The sequence below is a fragment of the Ascidiella aspersa genome, chromosome 2 (genome assembly GCF_963924565.1).
Source record: "Ascidiella aspersa chromosome 2, kaAscAspe10.2, whole genome shotgun sequence".
Lineage (NCBI taxonomy): Eukaryota > Metazoa > Chordata > Ascidiacea > Phlebobranchia > Ascidiidae > Ascidiella > Ascidiella aspersa.
In genome coordinates, this window is record NC_139448.1 from 19,329,593 (window position 1) to 19,355,782 (window position 26,190).

A 26,190-nucleotide genomic window follows, 5' to 3' on the forward strand; every position below is an offset into this window, starting at 1 on the left:
AAAAAAACAGATTTAGATTACGATTTAGATTAGGTTTTTATTTGTGAGAGACCTGACCAAATAGCAATTGCTAACACTATTTACATTTTTTTAATGCTGTTTAGTATAAATCTAGCATATGCTGTTGCTACCAGGCATAGTATACTAAAAATATCTTTAGCGCTGGTCTAGAATCCAACACAGGGTTGAAACAATTATAAAGCAATGCACAATATTGGGGTTAGGGCAGGGGCGGGCAACATACGGCCCGCGGGCCGGATTTTGAGCAGCACGCAGACAGTTTCCGTTCTTACAATAATGTGGCCTGCGGCACCAAAAGCTAGTCAGCAAATAATTTCTGGCAGGTTATTTCAATGCCAAAATAAACTTATTTAGGTATAATTTTTTTCTGGTCTATATTTTTTAAGTTTGGAAAAAAAATAATATTAAAAAAAATATTGATCTTCACCATAAAAATCAAATAAAAAATTTCATCCCAGGTTGAAACTAGATTTTTTGGGTAGCCCAAGAATAAACCTTTCTAATGATGCCAATTGGGCCGAAAACGATATTAATATTTATAACATATATCGCGATAATTTTCCAAAGTCTCTAGTACCCTCATTAAAAACCACAATCGAACAAAACTTTCACACGTTGATTTTTAAAGGCGTAATTTGTCGAATAACAAATAAAAATAAAAAAGGTTTTTAAAATTTCGTATTTGTCTATTAATAGCCCAATATCGCGATTTTTTATCCCAAAACATCCGACCAAAATGGGCACAAATAATTTTCATCCCAGGATGAAACCAAAAAGCATTGTATAGACATTGATCTCACCTTTCCAAATATGCTTTGCTTAGTTGAAATTTGTTGGGGAGTAAGGGTTTAATCTGGCAAAAACCGATATAAATATTCATGACATATATACCCGCAGCCACAGTGTGCCGCAATCCACCACTACTTACTTACTACGTCAAATAATAGTTGTTATTAGTTATTTTGACGGTGGTCTAGAATCCTACCACAGTTATTAATTTAGCACAATATTTGGCTAAGGGTGCGAGTAAGCATTTGTTTGTTGGTCCAAGTATTATTATATTCATTATTTCATAATCCCCACCCTAACCCAAATAATGTGCATTGTGGTAGGATTCTAGACCAGCACCGCTAGAAACGTAAAGTTGACGAGGAGTGTCGCTATTTAAAAGGGTTGAATGCCCAAATACTTTTTCACTCAATTCGACAAAAAACAGTATGTTTGCTGTGCAATGAAAGTGTTGCCGTGTTCAAAGAATACAACAAAATACCATTCATTCCTTGTATAGGTGGATAAATGCTCTTTATCAAATATTTGTTTTTGTTTAGGTGTAATGAGTGATATTAGTTTTAGGTATGTACACAAAGTCTAAATATGCCCTTAATATGGCACGACTGAGTGCCAGGATATTTTGCAACATTGATCCAGTTTACAAACAGCCATCTAAAGAGATTTTGTTGAAACTGAAGCAAAAACCATATTACAAAAACAACTACTTTGTTAACTACTACCCTCCAATGCACGATATTGATATTTTGATGAAAGAACTGAGATACCTTGGACTATACGTGTAAGTTATACTTTAAACCAGCATGGTCCAACTACTGGTCCACGGATTTTGGGGGGCCCGAGATCTTATGTTTACTAACCAGAAATCACACTTAAATAAAACTTTAAATGCACAAGTGGATAATACAGCTAATTGCATGTTGATGAAATAATATTATTATTATTATTTTTTTGTTAATATCTGCTAATATTGCCATGTATACACTGTCAGTAAAAACACACACTAAAACATTGTGCTCACAGGTTAAAGTGTAGATTTTGACATTTGAACATCTAAAAAAACTACACATATCAGGAGTTGCATTGAATTATAATTCGGTGAGAAATTTAATTAGTTGGTGTATGACAGCGGTCGGCAAACTTTTTTTGTCGCGGCCCAAAGTACTCTTTTCAGACCTATTGAAGGCCCACTACGTAAAACCACCACGAAAGCAGTGTCAGAATATTTGTTTTAAAGTGGTGGCAGTAGAGTGACGTCACAAACTTAGAAATACTTGTTATACTCGAACGAACTCTTTGCGCAAATATGAAGTTTTATTAAATATGAAAATTTCAAGTATAGAAAAATGGGTTTAATTTCAAATTGGCAAAACTTCACCAAAGAGGATACGTGACGCATATGGCACATAAAAGGATTTGAATATTGCTTGAAATAACGGCATGCTAGAAATTATGAAATATTGCTTTTGGGCTGAATATATTTAAAGATAGCACCTACAAAGAAAAGAATCCAGCATTTGACGTCTTAGTTCAAGTATCTTAAGAAACTTGTTGTTCTCGAACCGACCTGTGTGGTATTCTGCAACTAAAGCAAGTTTTTTTGCGCGAAACGCAAGAAATGCTGTACGTCTATTTTGGTTTAAGTATCTAGACGTGTACTTTATGCATAAATGATTAACACTATTATCATCTCTACTGCTGAATAGTGGCACCTGCAATCACTCAAAACCTTTGCTTGAAAAAATAAAAGGAATCCATTACGTTAATCCTGTTTTAAAATATGGATAAATGTTAGTCGTGATACAAAAGCCATATTGCAAATTATTTTGTTAGAAAATTGCATTTTACAGGAAGTCTTAAGTTCATGTGTTAAGCAAGAAAAGGTAAAATATTACACGGCGCCTTTATGACGAAACACCGCCTTGTTATAATATACGTGCGAAGCGTGTAAATTTTTTGCATTTAGTATATATACTTAAAATTGACAAAATGTAAGTTGACAGGCACTCTCGAGCGGGCCCAAAGCACGCTGAGACAATATAAAAATTCTTAGCCATACCTAATTTTAAAAAACAGTGCAATCAATGTACGGCTATCACGCGGCACACAACCCTGGCAACACTAAACTAATCAAAAGTAACTCGCGGCCCACTAAAAATGGCTCTGCGGCCTACATTCGGGACGTGGCCCACAATTTAAAGCACCACTACTAAGCGAAATACTACTTAGCGCCAGTTTTTTCATAAACAATAAGGCGCAAATACATTCTACACTACACAAATAATAAGGTTAATCAAAGGTCATGATAGAAGCAATGATCGTAATAAAGACTTTTTATCCCATTTTAAAAAATCGTTTACCGGCAAACAATCAAAGATGTCATTGCTGTAGTTATAAATAGTTAAGAGGTTTATTGTTTAACTTAAACGTTGTTAATGTTTAATCCGGTCGTTGACGCCTTTGGAAAGTGAACACTAACTGAACGCTACAATATTTTAGAATATCGCCTGCTTGTGTACCTACAGGTGAGAATTAGCAATTAGTCTACGCAAAGAGATTATGATCGCTTTGGTCTACGTAAGTATGTTGTTGCGACCTCTTAGAGTTCATAGCAGTCAACCAAGCCAAAGCTTAAAAAAATAACTGTTTGTGAATATTTTATATCGCAATGAAGTTTAGATACAAACCGAAACCATTGGGGACACCCTTGGAACAACCCACTACAGGGTGCCGTGCAGCACAAAACCTCTGGTACATATGGTTGTTAACTTTGCGAAAGAATGGTTTAGTTGTAAACATGGGCTTAGCGTCGGGGGTGTCTAGGAGTTTTGACACTCCCCTTTGAAACCTCAGTAAACAATTATCACAAAACTAATACTGTGATTGCTGCAATGTAACATCGGCAACATTGCACCTGGCATTGAAAACACGTCGGTGCTTATCGCCGCTGACGCCTTATCACCGCTTGTTATCGTTATTTAATTTAGCAGTTCGCCTGTCACCGACTCAAATAATCTCAAACACGCTCTATTGAATGTTTTTATTAGCTTCAATCTTGAAAACGAGCGCTTGACCGTCGCATTTTGAAACATAGATTAAACCGTCGGCGAACTATAGCTTCCCGCTAAACTTATATTAAATGTCCGTCTTAACTTCAGTAATAAGCCATGTTTGTGTTTTTCTTGCACAGTTTCAGCTGAATAGTTTACTAATTATACAGAGTTCAAAAAGGGCAATTTTAAAGCCACGCTTCATACCATCGGCGAAATTAAACTACAAATATCACCAAATTTGTTGATAAGCATCGTTAATTTTGCTGGTGCAATAGTTTGTGGTTGATACGTCACAGAGGCTGTTATGACGCAATTCCATAGCGTTTCGCGCGCAATTGAAATCACTTGACAATCGGACGTTAATAAGCCGACTAGGTGTTGCAATTTTTCTAACGTCAAATAGACGACTTTAAACAGCCGTAAGCTCCTAATAATCCCCGTTTTTAGCGTCATTCAGTTTCCGCCGTACCCGCTAGGGGTGTTTATAACACACACCCCAGACCATCTAGGTCAGTGGTTCTCAAAGGGAGCCACTTGCCTCACTTTGGGGGGAATTTTAAATTTTTGGGAGGAAATTTGTTCCAGGGAGGAATTGGGGAGGAAAAGTGGATGAAAATGGCTCACTTTTTTATTTGATATTTAAAGCATATTATATTTATATAACTGCACAATGTTTAAATGGGAAGGTTACTTACTATACTTAGAATAGCATATATACACGAAGACAATTCATGCTGCTTTAACTGTGTTAACTTACGTCATAATAGACTCTGTTTGGTTTACAATATATATTGTTTCATTACAGTAAGTAAGTTCACTAGCACCAGGTGTCTGTTTTATCCTGTTTGTTTGTTTTAGCATTGTTGTAAATACGTAAAAGTAAAGAAAGGGTTAAAAAAACATAAGGTTATCCAGGTTTGGTATATATTTTAAATTCTTCAAAATTCCAAAGCAAATGCTCAAAAGCGAGTTTTACCGATTTATTCGTTTAAAAAACGGCTAATGTGGTTGGATCCACAATTTTGAGCTAAGTATGACAAATTAACGGTTGCAGAGCAAACACTTTTTCCATTTCCGACTACATATTTAGTTGAATGTGGTTTTAGTGCCATTACAGATATTTATAAAAAACAGAAACACTTGACATTGGCAAACGCGGTGATCTTCGGGCAAAACTGATATGCTTTTCTCCTCAATTTTCATTGTTTTGTTTAAACATGAAGCTCATAGTTCACATAAACAATAACTAACGCTTTGTAAATACCTTATGTATATTTTGTTCGGTAAAATTGTTCTTTGCATTTTTGTATTGTTTTTTTTTAATTATACCCTACTTTTGTAATGTTCACTGTTATCTCTGAGATAAATCATAAAAACGCTCCTTGCACATCATATCCAGTTTTGGCAATATTCCTTTTGTAGATTTTTTTGGGAGGAATTAACATTGTTAGAGTCTTTAAGGGAGGAATACAAAAAAAACTTTGAGAACCACTGATGTAGGTGATTTAGGCTACTGATCATGTGACACAGTGGCGTATCCAGTGGGCCTGGGGTTTGTGACCCCCCCCCCCCCCCATTTTGTGAGTGATATTATCTTGTTTTGTTCGTTTTTGTCAGGGTTTAACAAACTGTCCGAAGCGGCAATGTTTTTAATGTAATTGGGTCATGACGCGTCTCAAGCTAATGCGTAACCAAAATCTAACGCAAAACCTTGTTTTGGTTTTTGTTTGGTTTTGGCGGATTTTTTTTAACTGAAGCAGATTCTTAAAAGGTGGTATAATGATGACTTTCGTGCGGATTTCAAAGTCGCCCGTTATAATCAGTAACGCAAAATTATTCTCTATAAGCATATTCTAAGATCACGTGTTAAGTGTAAGATTGTAAAACATATTTCGGCAAAAAAACAATGTTTCTTAACGACAAGACTTTTATAAAAACGAATGTTTACGCCAGGTTGGAAAGTTCTAGCTCGGCCGCGGTGAAATAAACATAAAATGCGGTCATCCACGAATCAGTATAATAATCCATTTTCAGTCGAGCAAATTTTACAAATCACGTTATTACAGCCGCGCAATTCGAAGCTGAAAAATAGTCTCCCTTGCGCAAAATCAAAAGTTTCCAATCTGGTGTTTGCGTATAGAAATCATAACGATAACCCAAGAAATGACTGCGCTAGGATAGAAATTCGAAGACTGCTTGCTAATATTTGGCGAGTGTTATTTCGACCGGGTGAGTGCTGATTGATAGCCGCTCGCCCGACTGGCGAGTGTAAATTTTTGCTTAGGAACAACCCTGCATTGTCTGCAAATTTTCTTCCCACCAAATTTTTCATCTTTTTTGAAATTTTTATGAGAATTTTGGTTTACATAGATGAATTGTTGATCGTAAGTAGCACAAATAAAACTAATTTGGGCACTTTTTAGGTCTTATGTAAGGGTGAAAACACTAATTTGGGCATGTAGCTCGAATAAAACTCATTGGGCAGTTTTTTGGTTGTACATAGCTCAAATAAAACTAATTTTCAAATTTTTTTAGTTCATACAGCTAAGCTTGAACAAAGAAATTTGGGAATGTAGCTTGAATAAAGCTAATTTGGGTGTTTTTTGTCCACACAGAGCTCAAATGAAATTAATTTCGGCATTTTTAAAACTTTGGTGACATAAACATGGGGTACTGAAGGTGTTACGATCCTTGCCAAGTGGTAATTGTTTGGGGTTCAGGAGATGAGTGGAAATCAAATTTTGTAAAAAAACAACATTTGAGGAAAAGTGTTCAAGTAAAAGAAATGCATTTGAGTGGGAACAGTTGTGAATCATATGTTAGATTTTTTCATCCCCCCCTCTTAAATTTGAGCTTCTGCAACCACAAAACGAAATGGGTTGCCTCTGATGGTCGCAATAAAATGTAGTTGGACCATGCTAATTAAGGCATTAATCTATCAAGAAAATTATGCTGCAAATGAATAAAGAAATGTCTTTGTATGCCTAATACTTGAATTGTAATTTCCTTTGTTAAATTTGCATATTTAACAAAGTTGTGTATTTAAAGTATTAAAGTTTGTTAGTACTAGAAACAAAACTTTTTCAAAAACCTTATTTAGTAGTTATCTGGTAAAAGCAAACTAGCACTAAACTTACTAAAAACTTGCACTAAACTTACTAAAAACTTGCACTAAAGTTTACCAGTCTCCAATTCTATGTAAGTTGCTGTTGACATACTCATAGTTCAATGACTAAATTTTAACTGTAATGGTAATTTTGTATTTACTTTCAAGGGATGAACATTTGGATTTTAAGGATGAAATGAGAAGACAAAAGGCACTTAGAAGAAAAGGTCGTGAGAGCAGTTGAATTCACGAAAAATATAAACAAAAAAAAAATAAATAAAAAAACGTTTAAACAATTTGAGGTGTACTTACTATAAAAAAGTTGGTTTTCAGTATGGCTTCTGAAAGTAAACTACACCATGAACATTCTCTTGAGTGTGCCATATGTCTTCAGCAGTGTATGCAGCCAGTTGAGCTTCCTTGCTGTCATATTTTTTGTTTTCTGTGTGCTAAAGGGACTGCTTTACAAAGTCGGCGATGTGCCCTCTGCAGGGCTCCAATTCCAGATGATTTTATAACAAAACCTTTCATGTTCAAAAAGCCAGATGTGGCCGGCACAAGTAAAGAAGAAGCTTTCTCCCAGCCTAGGTATGCCTTATGGTATATTATGTTTTATACACCACTAAACACATCTAATGGCTCCAGATATGGAGCATTCAATTGCTGCGGTTCGGTAGCGACGTGCTGTAATGTATATTCCTCAGGGGCCTTAATTTACTTTTTTTTACATTCGCAATTCACTAAACTGTTCAAAATGTTTAAAAACATACCATCAAATAACAATCCAATTTGTATAGGCTTTATTGTGTTGTAGATGCAAGTAGCTACAAAGATGTTTTGTTGTAAAATTGTTAAATTGTGCTGTATGACGATGCTGTACATTTTTTCGTTAATTTTTACCAAAAGCATGATGATTTAGTTTGCTATAGGATACCTCACACGGAATCTGGGGCCGATAAAAAAATTGTAGCTTTAGCCCAAACAAATTTAAAAAATGATTCAGCTCCGATAAACATAACAAAAATAACTTGGCTACAGAGAAAATGCTTGGTTCCAGACATGGGCACCGAACGTGGGTGTGCAGAGCGTTTTTAGATTCCCTGGAATTCAAGGTTGGGTGTCCGGACCCCGCCCCCCTTTTCGTTAGTGATTTTATCGTTTTTGTTGGGGTTCAGCGTCCTAAACGCCTTTTTTATAATGTAATTTGGTCACGCGTCTTAAGCTAGTGTAAAACCAAAATCAAACGTAAAGCCGTTTTTCGTCGCTTGTTTGTGTTTGGTCGACAGTAAACGCAGGAGATTTTTTCTCTTTCGTGCGTTGAAAACGCACATCAAGCTTTTTTAATATTTTATCGTTAAAACGCTGAGTTCTGTTCGCGCTAATATCTGATGTTGATGTAACAACGGCATTTTTTTAACTTAAGCAGATTTTCTTAAGAGGTGGTTAACTGTGACTTTCAAAGTGATATTTTTTATCTAATGATTGTCACCGCAAAATTATTCCTAAGACCACGTGTTTAGTGTGTAATTGACACAACATATTTTCCCTCAACCGCAGCTTATATTTTAGCTGACTTGGCACACAGCTCGGCACAGATGTTGCGCTAATCGTGGCATAATAACACCCGGGAAAACCGATCTTCGTATAGTATTGCAGGTGGTGAGAGACGTGCTTGCAATTTAGCGTGGTCCTTTACATGGAACTTAGGAAAATGCGCTGCTGATATAGTCTAAACATGATTCTACCAAAATCAATTACACATACTTGTTACCGTCTTAGCATAGGCGTAGCCAGGGGGGGGCCTGAGGGGCCATGCCCCCCAAAAAAATTTATAAAAATGTATTCTTAATATTTTTTTTTTTAGCATTTATGAGCAGTACCATAACATTCGATCACAGACATACAACACCTTTAATTGTCATGCATTGTTGCGTCACAAACGATATAGTTAATATTAAGTTTGCTATACATTAATGTAGTTTTACGACCTTAGACAGTTTTTGCTCTTTAAATGGTTTTGGGTATTGCGTTTAACACTCATTCAGTTGCTGCTCGAAAAGGTTTGCTAGCATTGTTTTTGTGTTCGTTACAGGAGTTAATACAATGACAAAAGCTAAACAAAAGAGTCCAAACTTTTTTGCCCCCCCCAAAAAAATTTTCGGCTGGCTACGCCACTGCGTCTTGTTTAGTTTTTCGCCTGAAGTTAACGATTGCACACTTTAAGCGGTTTCGACGCACGTGTTCGTTTTGCTGGACGTTAATTGGCTGTGTCTGATTATTTTTTATGACGTCATTAGAAACACTATTTTATAACGTCATACCCGTCACTAGTTTATGACATCATTATTCATTACCGATAGACGGAAAATGGGGAAATCCCTAAGTTGAAAGTTCAGGACCCCCCTTTTTGATTTTCTGGATGCGCCGCTGATTCCACTATTAGGACTACGCTAAATTGCAAGCACGCCTTTTATCACCTGCAATACAAAACACAGAGTTTTCCCCGAGTGTTATTATGCCACGATTATTGCAACATCTGCGTGGAGCGTGCAAGTCAACTAAAATACAAGATTTGCGTCGATTGCACACATATTAAGGGTTCTTAAAATATGCCTATTGCTTATATAGGAAACAAAAAAAATGTAACTAGCATTACATAAAAATGGATACTTCAATTCGCGCACGAGAAACACAAATTAGACCAAACCACTTTTTAAGAGCGTTAGTTAAAACAAATGCCGTTACACCATTACCGGATGTTATTGCGGATAGCGAACAACCAGATACATTACCTGCGTCTAAACTGAACGTTGCATCAAAAAAAGAGAGAATGCTTGATTTAGCGTCGTCAACTGTCTAATACAAAATTTTTATTTGAAAAAGACAATAATAAAAATGAAAAAACAATTATGAAAAAAAAAGAATTTAAAGAGGCCAAGCAAATGTTTTTAGGGTTGGAAGCCGTTTTTTTTTTTAGGGGTTGGAAACTTCAATATTAGTATGAACTTTAGCTAAAAGACCTTTCCGTTCCATTTAGCGTGTGCCGATTTTTCAAAAAGAACCCAGGCTTACACAATTAGCACGGCAGAAGATAAACTGATATTGATGACTGCAACTACTAAACATGCAGTCAGTAACATTAAAAAGCAATGTAAAAGCTCGTTTGTTACAAAACGTACAATAAATGCCTACCAAGGGCGAGAAAATAGTGTTAAAACAAAACGTTGGTTAAGGCAAAAAAATATTTCTTAGTTTGTTACATCCAATAACGATGATTTGGTTAATGTCTAGTAGCAAGTCATTAACATGCGCAGCAGGGGCGGGAACAGGAATTTTAAGGGAATCCGCCTAGGATGCTGTTTTTACCTGAAACGCTGCACTTGAAATATACTATTGTCTTTCGCTTGGACCTCTGTATTAGGCGTTTTTCTAAACCATGACATATATACTAAAAATTAAAATTAGCATTTAAAACACTCCCATTTTAAGACTCTAACAATCGATAAATTCTCTTTGAAAGTCAATTGTGCTTCCGTCGTTGAAGTTAAACATGATTTGTTACGGATCAGTAAATTAAAACCTTAGGTCTGAAAACAACAATCAATTTTCACTGAAGGGCACTCGCCATTCGGGGAGTGGCGGTCAAATGGCAAAATCCAACCCTGTAATAAAACAGCACAGTAAAGTGAGATGACGTTAAACTTTTCTAGAATTTTTTATAGTACTAGACTTACAAAAATTGATTGATTATGCGCTGCCTTCCTGGTGGTGGCCGTTTTGTCGTTGACGTCTGTGCGCCGCTGTTTTGCACTGTCAGGCAGTATTTATGTATTGAATTGAATTCAGTTGTCCATGTTATTTAATTGGTTTCACGAGACCAAAGCACAAGGAAATAACAATCAAAGAAAGTTGTTTTATAAATTTGTCTATTTATTTTAATTTAGTAGACTCGTTGATTTATGGTTTTTCTATTTTTAAATTTCTTACTCCATGTCAAAGATGATAAATATTTTAATATATATGTTGTCATTTTAGATATGCCTGGTATTACCAGGGATATAACGGCTGGTGGCAGTATGATGATCGAACCTGCATTGAACTTGAGACTGCATATACTGAAAAGGCAAAATCTGTTGATGTTCTCATTGCTGGATCTGTATATGTGATCGACTTTGAAAATAAAGTTCAATACCAGAGACATCATGCTTCTAGGAAACGAAACATCAAAAGAGATCTGATGACTATTCCAAAAAAGGGCGTGGCAGGCCTGCATAGCGCTAATGAAGGCATTTCAATATCGCCTGAAAACAATTGCGATAACAATACTGCGACCGTGAGTCCATCAGCTGAAAGACAAAGTACATCACAGATGTATGATGAAGTGGATGCAAACAATGGCAATTCAAGTGCCAGAGCACAACCAAGAGTTCAGCCGACTCAAAATGAGCGTCAAATGCCCATCGGTGGTAGCCAAAACAGAATACCACGAATAAATCTTGTTGCATTGCAACAAAATGTTGGTGAATCCGACCAGCAGCAAACAAACGTCAATGAACAACTACCTTTGACAAGGCACTCGAGCCTAAATGCTGACTGAAACATGGTAAAACAACCAAATCTTCGATGTTAACTTGCACTAACTGCTTTAAATATAAAACAACAACATTTTGTATGTAAAACCAAAATTTTTGCTTCGTTGGCTGACAAAATGTTTTGTCTATATTACTTAAACGAAAGCAGCGATACTGGTAGTAGTATATTAACTCGTTTAGTACTAGAGAGGTATCCAGTCCGTTGTGATTGTAAACTGTATTAAAATAGGTATTTAGGTATTCTTTGACATTCAGTGCTTTCTACTTGTTAGAAACTTCACTAAACTTTTAATTCTAAATCACGTTGTAGTTTACCAACCTGTTTTTATAAGTTTCGTACCCAAGTTATAATTTCATCAAATTTCGGGCCTTATGACGTATTTTACTATTTGGTATCAGATATGGACTACCAAACTTTATACTTTGCAAAGTATGGCCTCGAAATAAAACAAAGCAACCCCAGTTGTGATATGAACCATTTCATTCAACTTATCGTTATGTTTACCTATTTTTAGCTAAATACCGTCTACTTTAGTGGGAAAGTAGAATAAATTTTTCTTGGATAGTTTCAGAGATCCAGACAGCTGGCAAAGCGGGATTAATAGCCTCGTAGTTACCTATAAGTTACGACATGCTTTACAACACCGCTATTATTAATTATTCTAAACCACCGTGTTTTTAGTAATAATAACCGGGCTGGCATACTGACTGTAAACGTAACTTAATTTGGTTCATAAAATTGTGCTTGAGCATTGTCATTGTGTTATACCCAGTGAGGGGTTTTGCTCACTACATTAAAAAACATGCACTGACGGCAAAACGCTATGGTCCGATTCAGTGTGTAATTCAAGGTCCTACGAAAAAAAAGGACAAAACATAGTAAAAAAAAGGATGGAATTTCGCGCGAATTTAACAGATTTTTGTATTGACATATAAAAAAATACATACTTTGTGGTGGTGACATAGCCTACTTACCCCTGGGTGACAGCGACGCAGTGACGTGCTGTGAGGCACTAATTTTTTAAGTCACGTTTTTATTTAACAACCACAAAAAAGGTATCGTACTAATGAAAATAAAAAGCAACATGCTTTTCATATTAAAAAATTGAAAACAAGAAGCAAGGAAAATAGAAAAGGCAATTTTTAAAGCACGGCCACCGGTAGCGTAGCCAGCCAAAAATTTAAGGGGCAACAAGTTAGAACTTTTTGGTTTAGCTTTTGCCATCGTATGAACTGCGTATCGAACACAAATAAATATGCTAGTAAACCTTTTCGAGCAGCAACTAACTGAGTTTTAGCGCAATACTCAAAAACCATTCAGAGAGCAAAAAAATGACTAAAAACTAGTAAAACTACTTTAATAAGTATGGTATAGCAAAAGTAATAATAACCACATCGTTTATTACGTTACAGTGTATAACAATTGAAGGTGTGGCGGCATGCCTGTGATCGACCGTTATGATACTGCTCATAAATGCTACAAAACAAATTATTATTAAAAGTACAATATTTATAATTTTTTGGGAGGCCAAGGCCCCTGTGCCCCCCTGGCTACGCCAATGGCAGCCACACATCCACTCCTTTTTTACCAATCTGTTTTGTTATTTTTTTTGTCCAGTCATCTGATGCAAACCTTTTAAATCTGGAACAGGTCTGCCTATGACTTCAACTGTAGATTGAAAGTTTATGTATAAAAAATCTTCTCAGCTTATTCGGATGCAATATAAGATGAAAATGTGGGTCAATAAATGTAGAGTTATACGTGACGTAAACAAGCAGCTCGTTATTGAAATGTCTAAAAAATTATAAACAACGGTTTTTTTAATCAGTATTCGTTTCTTTTCATAAAATTTCGAACATGGCGTAACTTGACTCTGTAAAATAGAGGTTGTGACGTTATGCTGCTGCGAACCGCTTTTGTTGACAGGTTCGGTCAAGGTTCAGGTTCTTTTAAAATATTGGGTTCAGTTCCGGCTCCTTAAAAAAAAAAACTGGTTCAGGTTCGGTTACGGTTCGGAAAAATTTGGACCAAAACCGGTTCATAAAGTTCCGGTTTGACTCCCTGCCTCAAATCATACCTAAATAGTTCATCATGTTTTCCGAGAGAATTTGTGAAAGAAAAGGGCACGCATAATGCTGTGTATGGCACTTTTATAATCTGAAGAGAGGCACGGCTTGGCGCTGGTATTTTAACGATTTTGACCGCGTGGACGCTTGATATGAATAAGAGAATAAGGCATCAGAAATTTAAAAAATAAAGCACGCTTTAGGTATAGAAACGTAAAATTTGCGGGAGAGGGAGTACGACTACAGCAATTCATACAAATTAAAGCACCTAAAACGTGCAATGTTTACTATACTTTAGCAAGTAATATATATTCTGTAATAACCATCTCTTTGATATAACTTTTGCTTTGTCAGATGTTGGCAGGCGAGGCAGTGACTGCACATTCCTGCAGCGACGTAGTTTACGGCCCGTACTACTTAAGTTAAAATGTCTGTCATTTTAGGGGTTACATTTAATATGGGAAAGGCGTTAAATTGGTTTGAGTTTCCTTAATTTTGGCTTACTAGACTCGAAGCATATATGGCTGGCAGCTTTACCTTTCTATATTAAATTTACGTTAGGCTACTTACGGATATATGTCTGCATTGCAAGCTACATTTTTTGTATTTATATGTTGTTAATTGATTGTGTAAGTATTTTACACAGATCGATTATTATCCTCATCAACCTAAAGCGTATATGCCGTGAAACCACGTGCATAAAGGATGTTCGACTGTTTCTCACGACGACAACATGATCCCTCATCTCAGTCTTCTATACCGCTACTAGGCTCGTCGTCATAACTACAACTAGACTTTTCTTTGACATTATATAAGAACTAGTAAAAAATGTAAAACCGGCTGTTATCGTTCTATTCTTTTTGAGTTAGGGTGCGTTCTGAATATTTCGTGAGAACAGTTAACTGATTTACTGTTTATTTATTGTAATCAATTATTTGTAAAATTGTGGATGCTAATTCCATAGCAGTCTACTGCGTACTAAATCTGAAGAGAACTTGAACGGTTTAGCCACAATTTGTAGCAGAAATACAATTTACTTTATCGCGAATTCCCTTACTCAAATCTCCTCTCCAAAAGCCTAAAGACGATTACTTAAATAGGCACAGAGAACCTCCCAGAAGTGTATCCCGTTATCACGCTAAACAATCTATTACATCTGACGAGCACCTATACGTGAACCTACTGAAACGTAAAAAAAACGGAACGATAAAAAACGTTTTTAGCAAACCGCATATAAATGTTCAGAGATGAGGTTAAATATGCAACTAAAACATAGTTTTAGTACATATTGAGAAGCTGGCGGGCTGGACTAGTTAAAAAAGGACAGGATATGTTAAAAATAGAGCTTTTTTACCGACGTAAAGAAATATTTTACGGAAACGCCGTTCCTGCAGCAATTCTTTTACAGGAACGGCTGATTTTCACCACTGCTCCGCACGTATGCCAGTTTTGTGACCCAATTTCACATGAGTCTAGCTAGCACAAAATTATAACGTTAAAATAAAGGTATATTGCTAAATTAAAAATCCACTGATTGAGAAGCCCTGGCTCCCTACATTTTGTTTAACCACCCAAACTGATTGTAACGGTAATTACTTTAAATCGTCAATAAAAGGCCAATAGTCCGACATCTTATCATAAACCGACACTACAGGTTTATTTAAGTTAGTTTTGTGACATCAGGTCAAATATTTTCATACCCCTCAAACCACAGGTTATGTTGACTCATTGTCCAACTGGTGAATAAATTACAAACAACAGGCTGTGATTTATTTTTATGTTAAATATGTTCACTGAAAAACAACAGGAGCAAACACATATCCATTGTGTTACGCGTTTTTGTTGATCTAGTACCACCGTACAACGTTTTTTCGAACAAAAACAATGTTTTCAATTCCTCCAGCTTACGGAATTGATGGAGCTTCAAAAGACAGTTCTTTAAATGTTGAGCTCAGGATGACGCCAGCTCCAAAAAGCGTAATGTTAATCAACAACTTTCTGTGGAATAATAACAAAGTTCCAGAAGTTTTTAATACCTTTTATAAGTCATATAGGATTAATTAAAAGTTTAGGATCCAAAAATGCACCACAAAGGTTGAGAAACTATATTGTTTTTGCAATATTGCCGTTGTATTGTGTGTCGTTACATCTTTTGAAACACGTTAACACAATGTTTGATATTTGCGCTCGACATCATAACTCTTACAACTGTAGAGTAAATGCCCTCGCAACACGTTTGTCAAAATCAGCTTGATAAAATCAATGTGTCGAGCTCGCGCAATTTAGCCAATTCGACCCCATAAAACTCAAAATTTTTCGACCAACAACACCCTTCACTGTTTTCTCAGTGATATTTAATTGCAAAATGTAGAAATATTTTCATAGGGGGGCGCAAGGCATGAGAAAATTACCAAAGGGGGGCGCGGCTAAAAAAAGGCTAAGAACCACTGATCTACAGCCATGCCACCTTGAAGAAATTAATAAATTACTGTCATAGCTCCACGACATTTTTAGCACAATTTAGTTAAACAACCCGACAATAGTCCTTCATTGTTTAATTGCGGGACCAAACATGCATCTGCTTTAAATAAAAACGTTTAATAATGACAGAATTACAAGGGGGTGATAAACTGATATGTTAAATTGGTTTTCCAAACAATTATGTTGTGTTGGGTGTTTAATAAGCATTTCGTACTGGTATAAAATCAGGCCCTGGAATTTCGAAAGTTTGGGGGCTATGCACATGATATAAGATTTTATTAAGGTATTGCTGTCTAAGAATTGTTTGTAATATGACATTAAAGCTTAGTGTAATTCCAACTCTTAAATAAACAACCATTTATGATGTAACGATATTAAGGTTTTACTAAAATTTAAGTTGGATGACAGAAATCAGACAGAAATCATACAAACATCTTTGTTATCCAAGCATCTTCAATAATTATTTTAATATGTTAATAGGTTGATAACGTTAAAGTAAGACAAGTGTTGTATTTTAAACAAGTTTTCACATCTAGAATGTTAAAGTTTTGACACAATTTCATCATTGCAATTTAAATGCTTTTTAAGATGTCTTATAGTTTGTGTTATATTTTAATACCATTTGAAAAAAAAACATAATGTGCAAAGACAATGTCAGCCGTGTATTTGGATAATAATTTGCTTTTGCCTTTTAGTTAAAGATGTCATTTTATTTTTCTAATAGCAGAAAGGCAAAGCTAAAAAAGCATATACATACTACATAGCACCAGCTCCAATGGCATCATACATTCCTCAATAAACTAAAAAAAGTATGCAGGTATACAATACATCTATAAATAGAATTTTATGTCTATATTTACCTTTTGTTTGGATTTTTAAACCAATCTTTAAGAGAGTTTTTGAAACCTTTAGGAGTTGGTTTGCTCGATAGAGGATTTGTCCCAGCAAACATTTTTAAGTATTATTAGAAATTCTTAACTGTAGCAGGGTTATAAATTTAAATATAGAGTTAATTTTTCAATCACTTTTAGAATAGCTATATAATCAACATATAATCTTCATATAAATAAGTGGTGCCAACACTAAGGTCATGTGAATATTAGGCTTTTTACTTTTAACACTTTGGAAGTATGATATTCTATAACTGTTACCATTTTAGGACATACCACATGTAGTTCTTATTAGGGCTACACAGCTTACAATATGTGGCACACCATTGGAATCTGATTTGATAGCACGCTGGCAGAATCTTGCCAACTTTATGGTGACAAGCATTTTCACACAAATATCTGAGATTTTTTTGCTTTAACGTGTCCCTAAATTAAATCAGTGTACCAACGCAATTCAATATTAAAAAATAACAAAAATTATTTTAAAATTTTTTTTGCAATATTTTTTTGGTGTTTGGCTGATTCAACAGCTAACTAAGTTGTCAAGTCACCAGTATTCTGCCATACTGGTTGACAGTTATCGTGTTTCCGGCGTCACCATTTTTCTTGTGTTCAAGTAATTTATGAAACTTTTAGACAATTTTAGGATTGTGTTATCCAAACTACAACATGGTCCTAGTTAACAGCAATTGGTTAGGTTTATGTTATTTCACATTAATTTAATTTCCATGCACATAATAATAGGGAACAAAATAAGTAAATCTCTAAAAAGGAGGCATGAACCCAGGGCTGTGGAGTCATAATTGAAACAAACATAGTCTAACATGCACACTACCAAACTTGAAACTTTACGCTAGTCACTAAAGGAAAGCACACAGCTTAAAAGTTCATGGTGTAATATCCCTAAAAAAAAAACTATTTGATTTTTTACACATTACTTTAATGCCACCAAATTTAGTCAGCAACCTTCCTGAAAAATATTATTAAAATGCTTATAAAAATAAAAATTTTGTCATAGTCAGCCCCAAAAATTAAACATGCAAAAAATGACTTACATTAGGTGCCAGTCATTTCATGTAGGGTTCCTCTCAGGAAATGTTTTATAATCCAGGTTATTCGACAACATAGCAAAACAAAAAACTTCCTTTTTTATAAAGAAAAAAATACATAACTATTAAAGTCGTTGCCTGAGTTGCTTTATTTGTGCTTACCAGCGAAAAAACATAATTAAATTTATTCTACCAATAAAAATGCGCCATGCATGCAATTTTTTTAAACAAAAACAAAAGGGTGCAGGATTTAATACAAGAAGGTCTTGAAAGATTGCAGAATTAAAACTACAGAAAATAAATGAGCTTAATAAAATCTTTGGAGCATATATAAAAGAGTGAAAAAATTCGGGAAAAAGATAAAATTTTCATGTCAGTTCACGCCGAGGTGAGGCCTGTGCAAAGCGAAATTTTTGAGGTGTGCAATTAAGGTTTTATGCACACCTGACGTTGGGAGTAGGATTCCTCTTTTTCCAAGATTTTTTCACTCCCAGAAAACGGGATGAAAAATTAAAATTCCTGGGAATCCCAGGATTCCTAACAAAAAAATTATACCTAAAATTACGTCATTATGACGTTTAAAATTATTTAATATTAGCTCCAAAGATTTAATTAAGCTCATTTATGTTCTGTAGTCTTGCTTTTGCAATCTTACAAGACCTTGTGGTAATAAAGTCAGCACCCTAATTTGTTTTCATTTAAAAAAAAAAAATTTTTTTTTGGTAGAATGAATGTAATTAAGTTATTCCGCTGGTTAGCGCAAATAAAGCAACTCAGGCAACAAATTTAACAGGGTTGGTAATATTTTCTTTATATCAGTTAAAAACGACAATTGTTTTTAAGTTTTGCTATGTTGTCGAATAAAAGGGATTTAAAATTTTTCGGGATTCCGGATTGGTAATTCGCAGGAAATTCCGGGAATTTTCCGTCGAAACATTCCCGAGACGAACCCTATTCGGGAGTTTAGCACAACTCATGGAACCCAAATAACATCTGTTGTCTAGGAGAATGAATATAATAATAATAATGCTTGACACAAACCCAAAAACCAAAACAAAATAATACTTAACGTGACCCAACCCAAACGCTAACCCACACCCTGACCCAAATAAATAAGTGCAGTAAGCATTGCATTATGTCATACTTTATCCCGACTAACAGTTGGTAAAAGTATTTTACCCATATTTAATTTAATTATACCAATACATTGATTTTACCATAGAAACTCATTGGTTTAAATCTCTCTGCACAGAAGGTCCACGACCACTGTCCACCAACGCCTGTATATAGATAGGCCCATTCCGTAACGCATGAATGACACGCAACGCCCTACCATCATAGAGTATTCTATGGCAGGGTTTCCCAAACTTTTATGGACCACGGACCACTATTTGTAAATCTGTTTTTTCGCGAACCTCTATACAAAGCAAAAACTAAATAAAACCAAATTTTATATATTTACAAAACTGACAACATCAATAATGGGACGGATGGGATTGCTTCCCTATGCTTAAATCATCAATTCATCATAAATTCAATGCGCAACATTAAGATTTACGATACTGGATAGCAAAAGCTTTCAAAATCAATAAGTTGTGAATAACTACGGCAATTTAATTATCTTTGAAAGAGTACACATACTGTAGAACAGTTGTCGGCAACCTTTTTCTAGTCGTGGGCTAAAACCAAACTCAGAAAGGTCTCTGCGGGCCGCACAAAATGTTAACTAAGAATTATGTTATTAAAATGTTAGAACAACTGTAAATTAGGCGGACTTCGGATATGTTTTTGCACTTAAAAAAAGAGTTTAGTTACTTTTAAGGAGGCAGTAAGTGTTGGCGCAAAGCGGGACAAAAAGCGTTTGTTTGGTTTAAAATTCGAGTCCACACGTCGTTATTCATATTCAAAAGTGTAATAAAACCACTTTGAGAAAACCCGATAACCTTGATGGTTAATCTAGTTCAGTGTTTATTAAGCTATTTAAGTTCGAACGCACCTGGCGAGCGAAGCGAGCGTGATTTTTTTTGGGGGGTATACCGGCAAATTTCTTGCAAGTTTTTATTACATTTCAAAAATAAAAATTAAAAATGTATGTCCACTATTTTTGAATACGTTTTCCGTTTGTACACGACGCACTTTGGCACTTGGTAGTCAGTCTTCCACAGCGCAAGAAGCTCTAATCTAGTTCAAACGACAGCATCATAACGTAAACAAACCTGATGTATAATATCGTTAACGCAAATCGCGAAATTTTTTCGCACTTACATAGTTAAAATAGTTAAAAAGTATGAGAAATGGACTCGTGTCTAGTTTGTCAAAGAGGCTGGGGGTCGGATAAATTACATTCGCAGGCCGGATCCGGCCCGCGGGCCGTAGGTTGTCGACCCCTGCTGTACAACGTATATGCGTAACTTTTTAAAGCCACGGACCACCTGTGCAGTCGTCGCGGAATGGCACGAACACTGCTGTCTACCGGGTAGCATATCTAGTACAAAAAATAAGAAGTATCTCGTCGCTTCACTGGGCTGAAGGCAAGTTTGCCAACCAGTAAGAGATCGTATTAAAGAGATGTGAGGTGTTAAGCTCATTTAGAATAAAATTAGACTCGTATAACATGGGGGTAAAATCAGATTTATTTCATGCAATATAATAGCGTTATAATATACAGTACTCACTTTGATTGACAGAACTTCGCTCCAACAAGATCTCCGATATCTACATAATAAAAGAGAAAGTTTGTGAGATGTAAGATGTAAGTGTGTGGCAAGATGTTCGCACAGTCGGTGATGATTATAATAGGAAATTCGAGCAATTTAACCTTGCCCCGATTTAGCTCAGTGATAGAGAACTGGTTTCGTGAACCAAAAGTCGTGAGTTCAAACCTCACTGGTGGAAAACTGTTGAAATGTTCACTTTCTTTTTACAATGTGTTGCATCACAGTGTTACGTCACACTCGATGCGATTCACAAAACGTTACACTTACCAAGATTGTGTTTTAGCACGTATCCCAGGCCCCAGCGTTAGTTAATTTAATATAGGTATATTTAAAAGTTGTTGTGTTAGGCAGAGTTTAAGTAAAAGATAGTCCAAGTTTAACGTATCCGCGCAAAACTTTTTTTCAAGCGCAATTACCTGCCGGGAAATAAAAAAATAAAAGTAAGTATATTTCCTTAGTAAAAAAGTAAAATTTTAATGTTTCCAACTAAGACTATTATGTTTAGGAACTTATTGATGCCTGTTACCGCGTAAAGTTTAGGTAGAGTTCGCAAATTTACGAAGAATTGAATTTTTATTTTAAAGCCGTTTGTCAATGAGGATTTTTCTCACGTTTGACGCAGTTTAGCACCGGGATTATGTATTTGCTTAAACATGACGCTATCAAGCAAGTCTAAGCAATTGCTGCTGCAACCTAAAGTTTTACGTTTGGGAGTTATTCTCAATTGACAAATGTCACGGGCTTTCGGCTTAGGAAATAGACCAGGCACAAACGCTCGCTCGATTTGACAAGCGTGACAGCTTACACAGGAAGCTAGCTTGCAGCTGCGATTAATTAAATGCATACAGCTTAAAACATAAGGCATATGCTTAACCAAAAACTTAAGAAATTAAATCTAAACGAAATTAATAGTTAGGCTATATTGCTTTGTAGGCTGTAATAGCTACAAATCATCCCCCTTGTCCAAAAAATGTCCGAAAGAAGTTCGTCTGCTTTTTCTTTTGCTTTTTCCTCTTGTCTTTTAAAACCATTGTTCAAAATGATGAATTCCTCCAGTTTAGATTCCAGGTTGAAAAAGTGGTAAGGTGAGCTCTTTGCAGTGATGGATTCCATGATGAGAAAATGAGAATGTAGATGTAGGAACACAGCTGTGATGACCAGTTGAGACGAAAATCCATGTTCCAGATGTCGAGATGTCTCCGATCAATCAACTATCGTACATGAAGAGTCGAACACCTCCGAGGGTTGATTTCCAAAAGAGTCTGCAATTAAAAGCTTGAACGCAGTTATCGGATTCTAACAAGGTTGTAATATTAAGTCTAAGCTACTATAATCTGTAATTCTGTGCCACAACAAAACATAAATTCATGCAAACAAAATTAAACAAAAAGGTAACAGAACAGAAAAATAGTCGGTAACAAGTAGTGAGAGGCAAGGAGCAAGAGAAAAGGAATTGCTGAATCAATCCCAGAAACGGGAAGGCAAGTGAATGGGACGACCTCGTCTAGGATAACGCAAAGGCTTGTCGTTGGAAACTGTTTCATTAGTTTCAAAAGATGTTGGAAAGTTATCAACATCTGTTTCTTCAGGAAGAATGCTGGGCGAGTCAGGAAGAGCTACAAAATCTGAAAGTCTGGAAAGAGTGGCAACCTTAATCCTGTCTATGGAGACGTTGTTACTGCGTCCGCGCATAGCAAGAGTAAAATATTTTGGATGCTTATTTAAGATCTTATAAGGACCGTCAAAATGAGGATAAAGACTGCCTTTGTTAGCATTAACCCTCACAAAAGCATGAGTGCAGGATGACAACGATGGGTCGAGATACACGTTGGTATCTTTTTGTTCTCTGCGAGGAATGAAAGATTGAAGCGACATAAATCTTGTCAGTTGCTGCAAATAGTCATGTTGAGGCACATTTGGAACGTAAGTTTCGAAATATTCACCTGGCAAACGAAGGGTTGATCCATAAACTAAATCAGCAGAACAACAATCAATATCCAGTTTGTAAACAGAACGTAGGCCTACAAAAACTAAGCCTAAGTTTGAATGCCAGTTAAGTGGATCGTCTTAAGCCTTCAGAGCGGATTTATGCGTTATTTCGATCGCTCCGTTTGAGGCTGGGTGGTAAGCGGTTGTAGTCTGCAATTTGATGCCTAAATTGTTGCAAAAGTTTGTAAACAAAGCTGAGCAAAACTGTGTGCCGCGATCGGTAGTTAAACGTGTTGGACAGCCGAAACGCGCAACCCAGTGAAGCAAAAATGCGTCGGTGCAAGTAGATGCTGAAATGTCACGCAACGGTATGGCTTCTAGCCAACGCGTGTATCGATCAGTGCATGTTAAAAGATAAGAATATCCTTTGAAAGAGGAAGAGGTCCAACGATGTCCAGGTGACAATCGCTAAATCGAGAAGAAGGTTCGACAAATTTACCTAAAGGAGCCTTATTATGCCGAATGACCTTGCAACGTTGACAAGCAATGCAAGTTTGACACCACTTTTGAATGTCTGCCTTCATACCGTGCCACACAAAACGATCGCCGATAAGACGCTGCGTCGCTTTATTACCTGGGTGTGACAACGAGTGAAAGGTGTCAAACACGCGTTTCCGCAACTGGTGGGGAACAACAGGACGAAAGTATCTGGAATCATATCTGTTTGTAGGCGCAAAGAAGCATAATCATCTGAAAGAGTGTTAAGAAACATTTCACCTTTTTGTTTGTCTGCAATTTCCGTTAAAAGGAAGTAGCTTGTCAGCTAAAGAGACAGCGTTAATTTCAATGCGCGAAAGAGCATTACAGGCGGTGTTCAGAAAACCACTCATAAATTCAACATTGTTGGTATGCTGCGCAATGAAATCCATATAACGCGTTTGGCGAGGAGTGAAATTTTCGCTGTTTGAGCGGAAGGCTTCCACTAAGGGAAATGGTCAGATATGCAATTAAAGGATCGACCTTGAAGTATGTCCTTAAAATGTTTAAGGGACAAATATATAGCGAGAAGTTTGCGATCGAAAGTCGAAAATTTCCTTTGGGGTGCGGTAAGGGCTGTCGAAAAGAAACCTATGGATTTCCACTCCCCATTATCTAACTGATTCAACGCAGAACCAACTGCAAATTGGCTGGCATCGCAAATGAGAGAAAATCTCGCATTATGCCTAGGAAATTGCAACAAAGTTTGGTCGTTAAGTTGACTTTTGACTTTATCAAAAGCATCTACAGCGTCAGACGACCATTCTAAGGCCTTAGTGCAACCCTTTTTTTCGAAATCATGCCGTTCAGGTGTCGCAGCGACTCTGATATATGTGGGAGGAACCATTTATAGTAGTTAATTAGACCAGGAAATGATTCAAGGTTGGTAACAGTCCGAGGGCGAGAAAAATTCCTGACAGATTCGACTCGACATTTTAAAGGACGCAGTCCTTCGCGAGTAACTCGGTGGCCCAAGAAATCAAGTTCGGTTTGGCCTATCTTACTTTTCTTACGATTAATCACTATGCCATAGTCTGTTAACCGTTGAAAAATCATGTTAAGATGGCGTTTGTGCTCTTCCTCGTCAGCACTAGCTACGAAAAATTATCGACATAAGCAAAACAAAAGCTTTCATATCCGCGTAATACTTTATTGATGAATCGTTGGAACGTTTGAGAAGCGTTACATAAACCAAAATTCATCCTACGGTATTGAAAACCGGCAATAGGAGTAGTGATATTAGTTTTACCAATCGAGTCTGGATGCATTGGTATTTGATGGTACGCAGGTAGCAAATCGATTGAGCTAAAAAACTTCATTCCGTAAAGATTGTAAGAAAAGTCACGCAGGAAAGGCATTGGGTAAGTGTCTTTAACAGTGGCTAAATTAAGGCGACGATAATCGCCAACGCATCTGTAAGAACCATCCTTTTTTTTACCATGTGAAGCAGTGAAGCCCAAGGAGAATTGCTTGGCTCAACAATACCCTTTTCAAGTAAATCGCCAAACTGTTTCTCAACGACTTCCAACAGTTCGGACGCGAGGCGACGCGGGCGACAAGAAACTGGTAAACCCTTTGTTTCAATCACATGTGTGACGTCATACTTTACCGGCCGATTGACTGACATCGGTTGGGTTAGTGTTGGAAAATTATCGAGGAGTTTCTCGAATTGATTAAGAGGCACGTCCGGTTCGCAGATAAGGAAACAGCAGCCGTTTTTAAAGTAACGCAACAATTACTGAATTGTTTTGCAATTGGCGCTGGGGCAGAAAGAGTTAACGGAACGAGTCGCGATGAATATCAAAGAATGAATTGACAAGCTGACAATGTTTAATAAGTAGAACAGGCATGTCACGAATGCCGTGCATTCAGGCTAAATGGAGCATTTCCGCGACTGGCTGCCGGAAAGATTAACAGTTGCTGTGCGTTTTACAGACTTCCACCGTTTCGCAGATTTGCTAATAAGTTTGCCACGTTTTGTAAGCGGCTTGACAGGCGACGTGTCAGAAAAGGCGGAAGAATTAACATCTGTGCGGTTTTCAGATTTCCTATGTTTGACAGATTTGCAATTGCTCTTGCCACGATTTTTCGGCGGTTTATCAGGCGTCGGCTGTGACTTTTTAGTAACGGCGGAAGTATTAACACGCGACGCGTTTGTACTGGATTTAGATTTAATTAGTCGCTTGAGCCTTACGTCGACTAAAAGATAATGGCGGCCTAAAAAGTCTGCACCAATAATGCATTCCTGAACATCACAAATTTAAAATTTCCATTTGTACGAACCAACATCCAAATTCAGATTTAGAACAACTTCGCCAGAAGATTTAAAATTCTTGCCGCGCATTTCATATTCACTGCCTTAGAACGACAAAATTCAGTTACCATTGATTTGGGAATTAAACTTATAACACTTCCCGAATCCACGAGGAGAGATAATTGATTCGAGCAGTCAAATACGGTGAACGTGTCATTGTTAATATTTGTTTTGTCCTTCAAACGTTTCACCGACGCGAAGGACACGTTTTTTGAAAAGTAGCTCGGTTGTTGAAAACGCGTTTAACTTGCGCCATACGTTTGAGAATTATAGCGCCTAGGTGGGTCATGGTGATCCCAAGATCTTTCATTGTGATTTCAAAAAGGCGGTTGAGAATGCCAAGTTGCTGTTGATTGTTTGGCGGCGAAAGAGAGTTGCCTCTTCGGTAAGTATTAGGATTATGATACAAGCGGTTGTTATAACCATCTCGCCTTTGATTAGAGAAACTGTTTTGTTGTTTTTCGTTTGGTTGAGTGGTGTGTAATGTGCGTAAGGCACCCAAGTCTTCAGCTATCTTGCTTAATTGTAATTGAAAATTGTTGTTTATTAAGGTTTGAGAATTCACCAAACCTGATTTTTTGTTTGAGTTAATGCTTAGTTAACAGCGGGGGCCATAGGTAAACCATTTGGATTTCCAATCATCAT

The 26,190-nt window shown here is 36.5% G+C and overlaps 2 protein-coding genes and 1 long non-coding RNA gene across 3 annotated transcripts; 2 read left to right on the forward strand and 1 right to left on the reverse strand.

Annotated features, from left to right (window-relative positions):
- Positions 1-1,353: 1,353 nt before the first annotated feature.
- LOC146164219 (small ribosomal subunit protein mS33-like) lies at positions 1,354-7,277 on the forward strand. The gene is made up of 2 exons (XM_083381690.1): positions 1,354-1,591; positions 7,138-7,277. Exons 1-2 carry the CDS (start codon positions 1,377-1,379, stop codon positions 7,211-7,213), a joined length of 291 nt encoding a protein of 96 aa, XP_083237816.1. The 5' UTR covers positions 1,354-1,376; the 3' UTR covers positions 7,214-7,277.
- A 26-nt stretch (positions 7,278-7,303) lies between these two features.
- LOC146164220 (E3 ubiquitin-protein ligase RNF146-like) lies at positions 7,304-12,284 on the forward strand. The gene is made up of 2 exons (XM_083381689.1): positions 7,304-7,557; positions 11,005-12,284. The coding sequence occupies exons 1-2, from the start codon at positions 7,304-7,306 to the stop codon at positions 11,564-11,566; spliced, it is 816 nt and encodes a 271-aa protein (XP_083237815.1). The 3' UTR covers positions 11,567-12,284.
- Positions 12,285-15,388: 3,104 nt separating this feature from the next.
- On the reverse strand, positions 15,389-17,414 carry LOC146164221 (uncharacterized). Its single transcript, XR_014494578.1, has 2 exons — positions 16,970-17,414; positions 15,389-15,626 (listed from the first exon to the last, which is right to left on the reverse strand). It is a non-coding gene; the product is annotated as an uncharacterized LOC146164221 (long non-coding RNA).
- Positions 17,415-26,190: the final 8,776 nt, after the last annotated feature.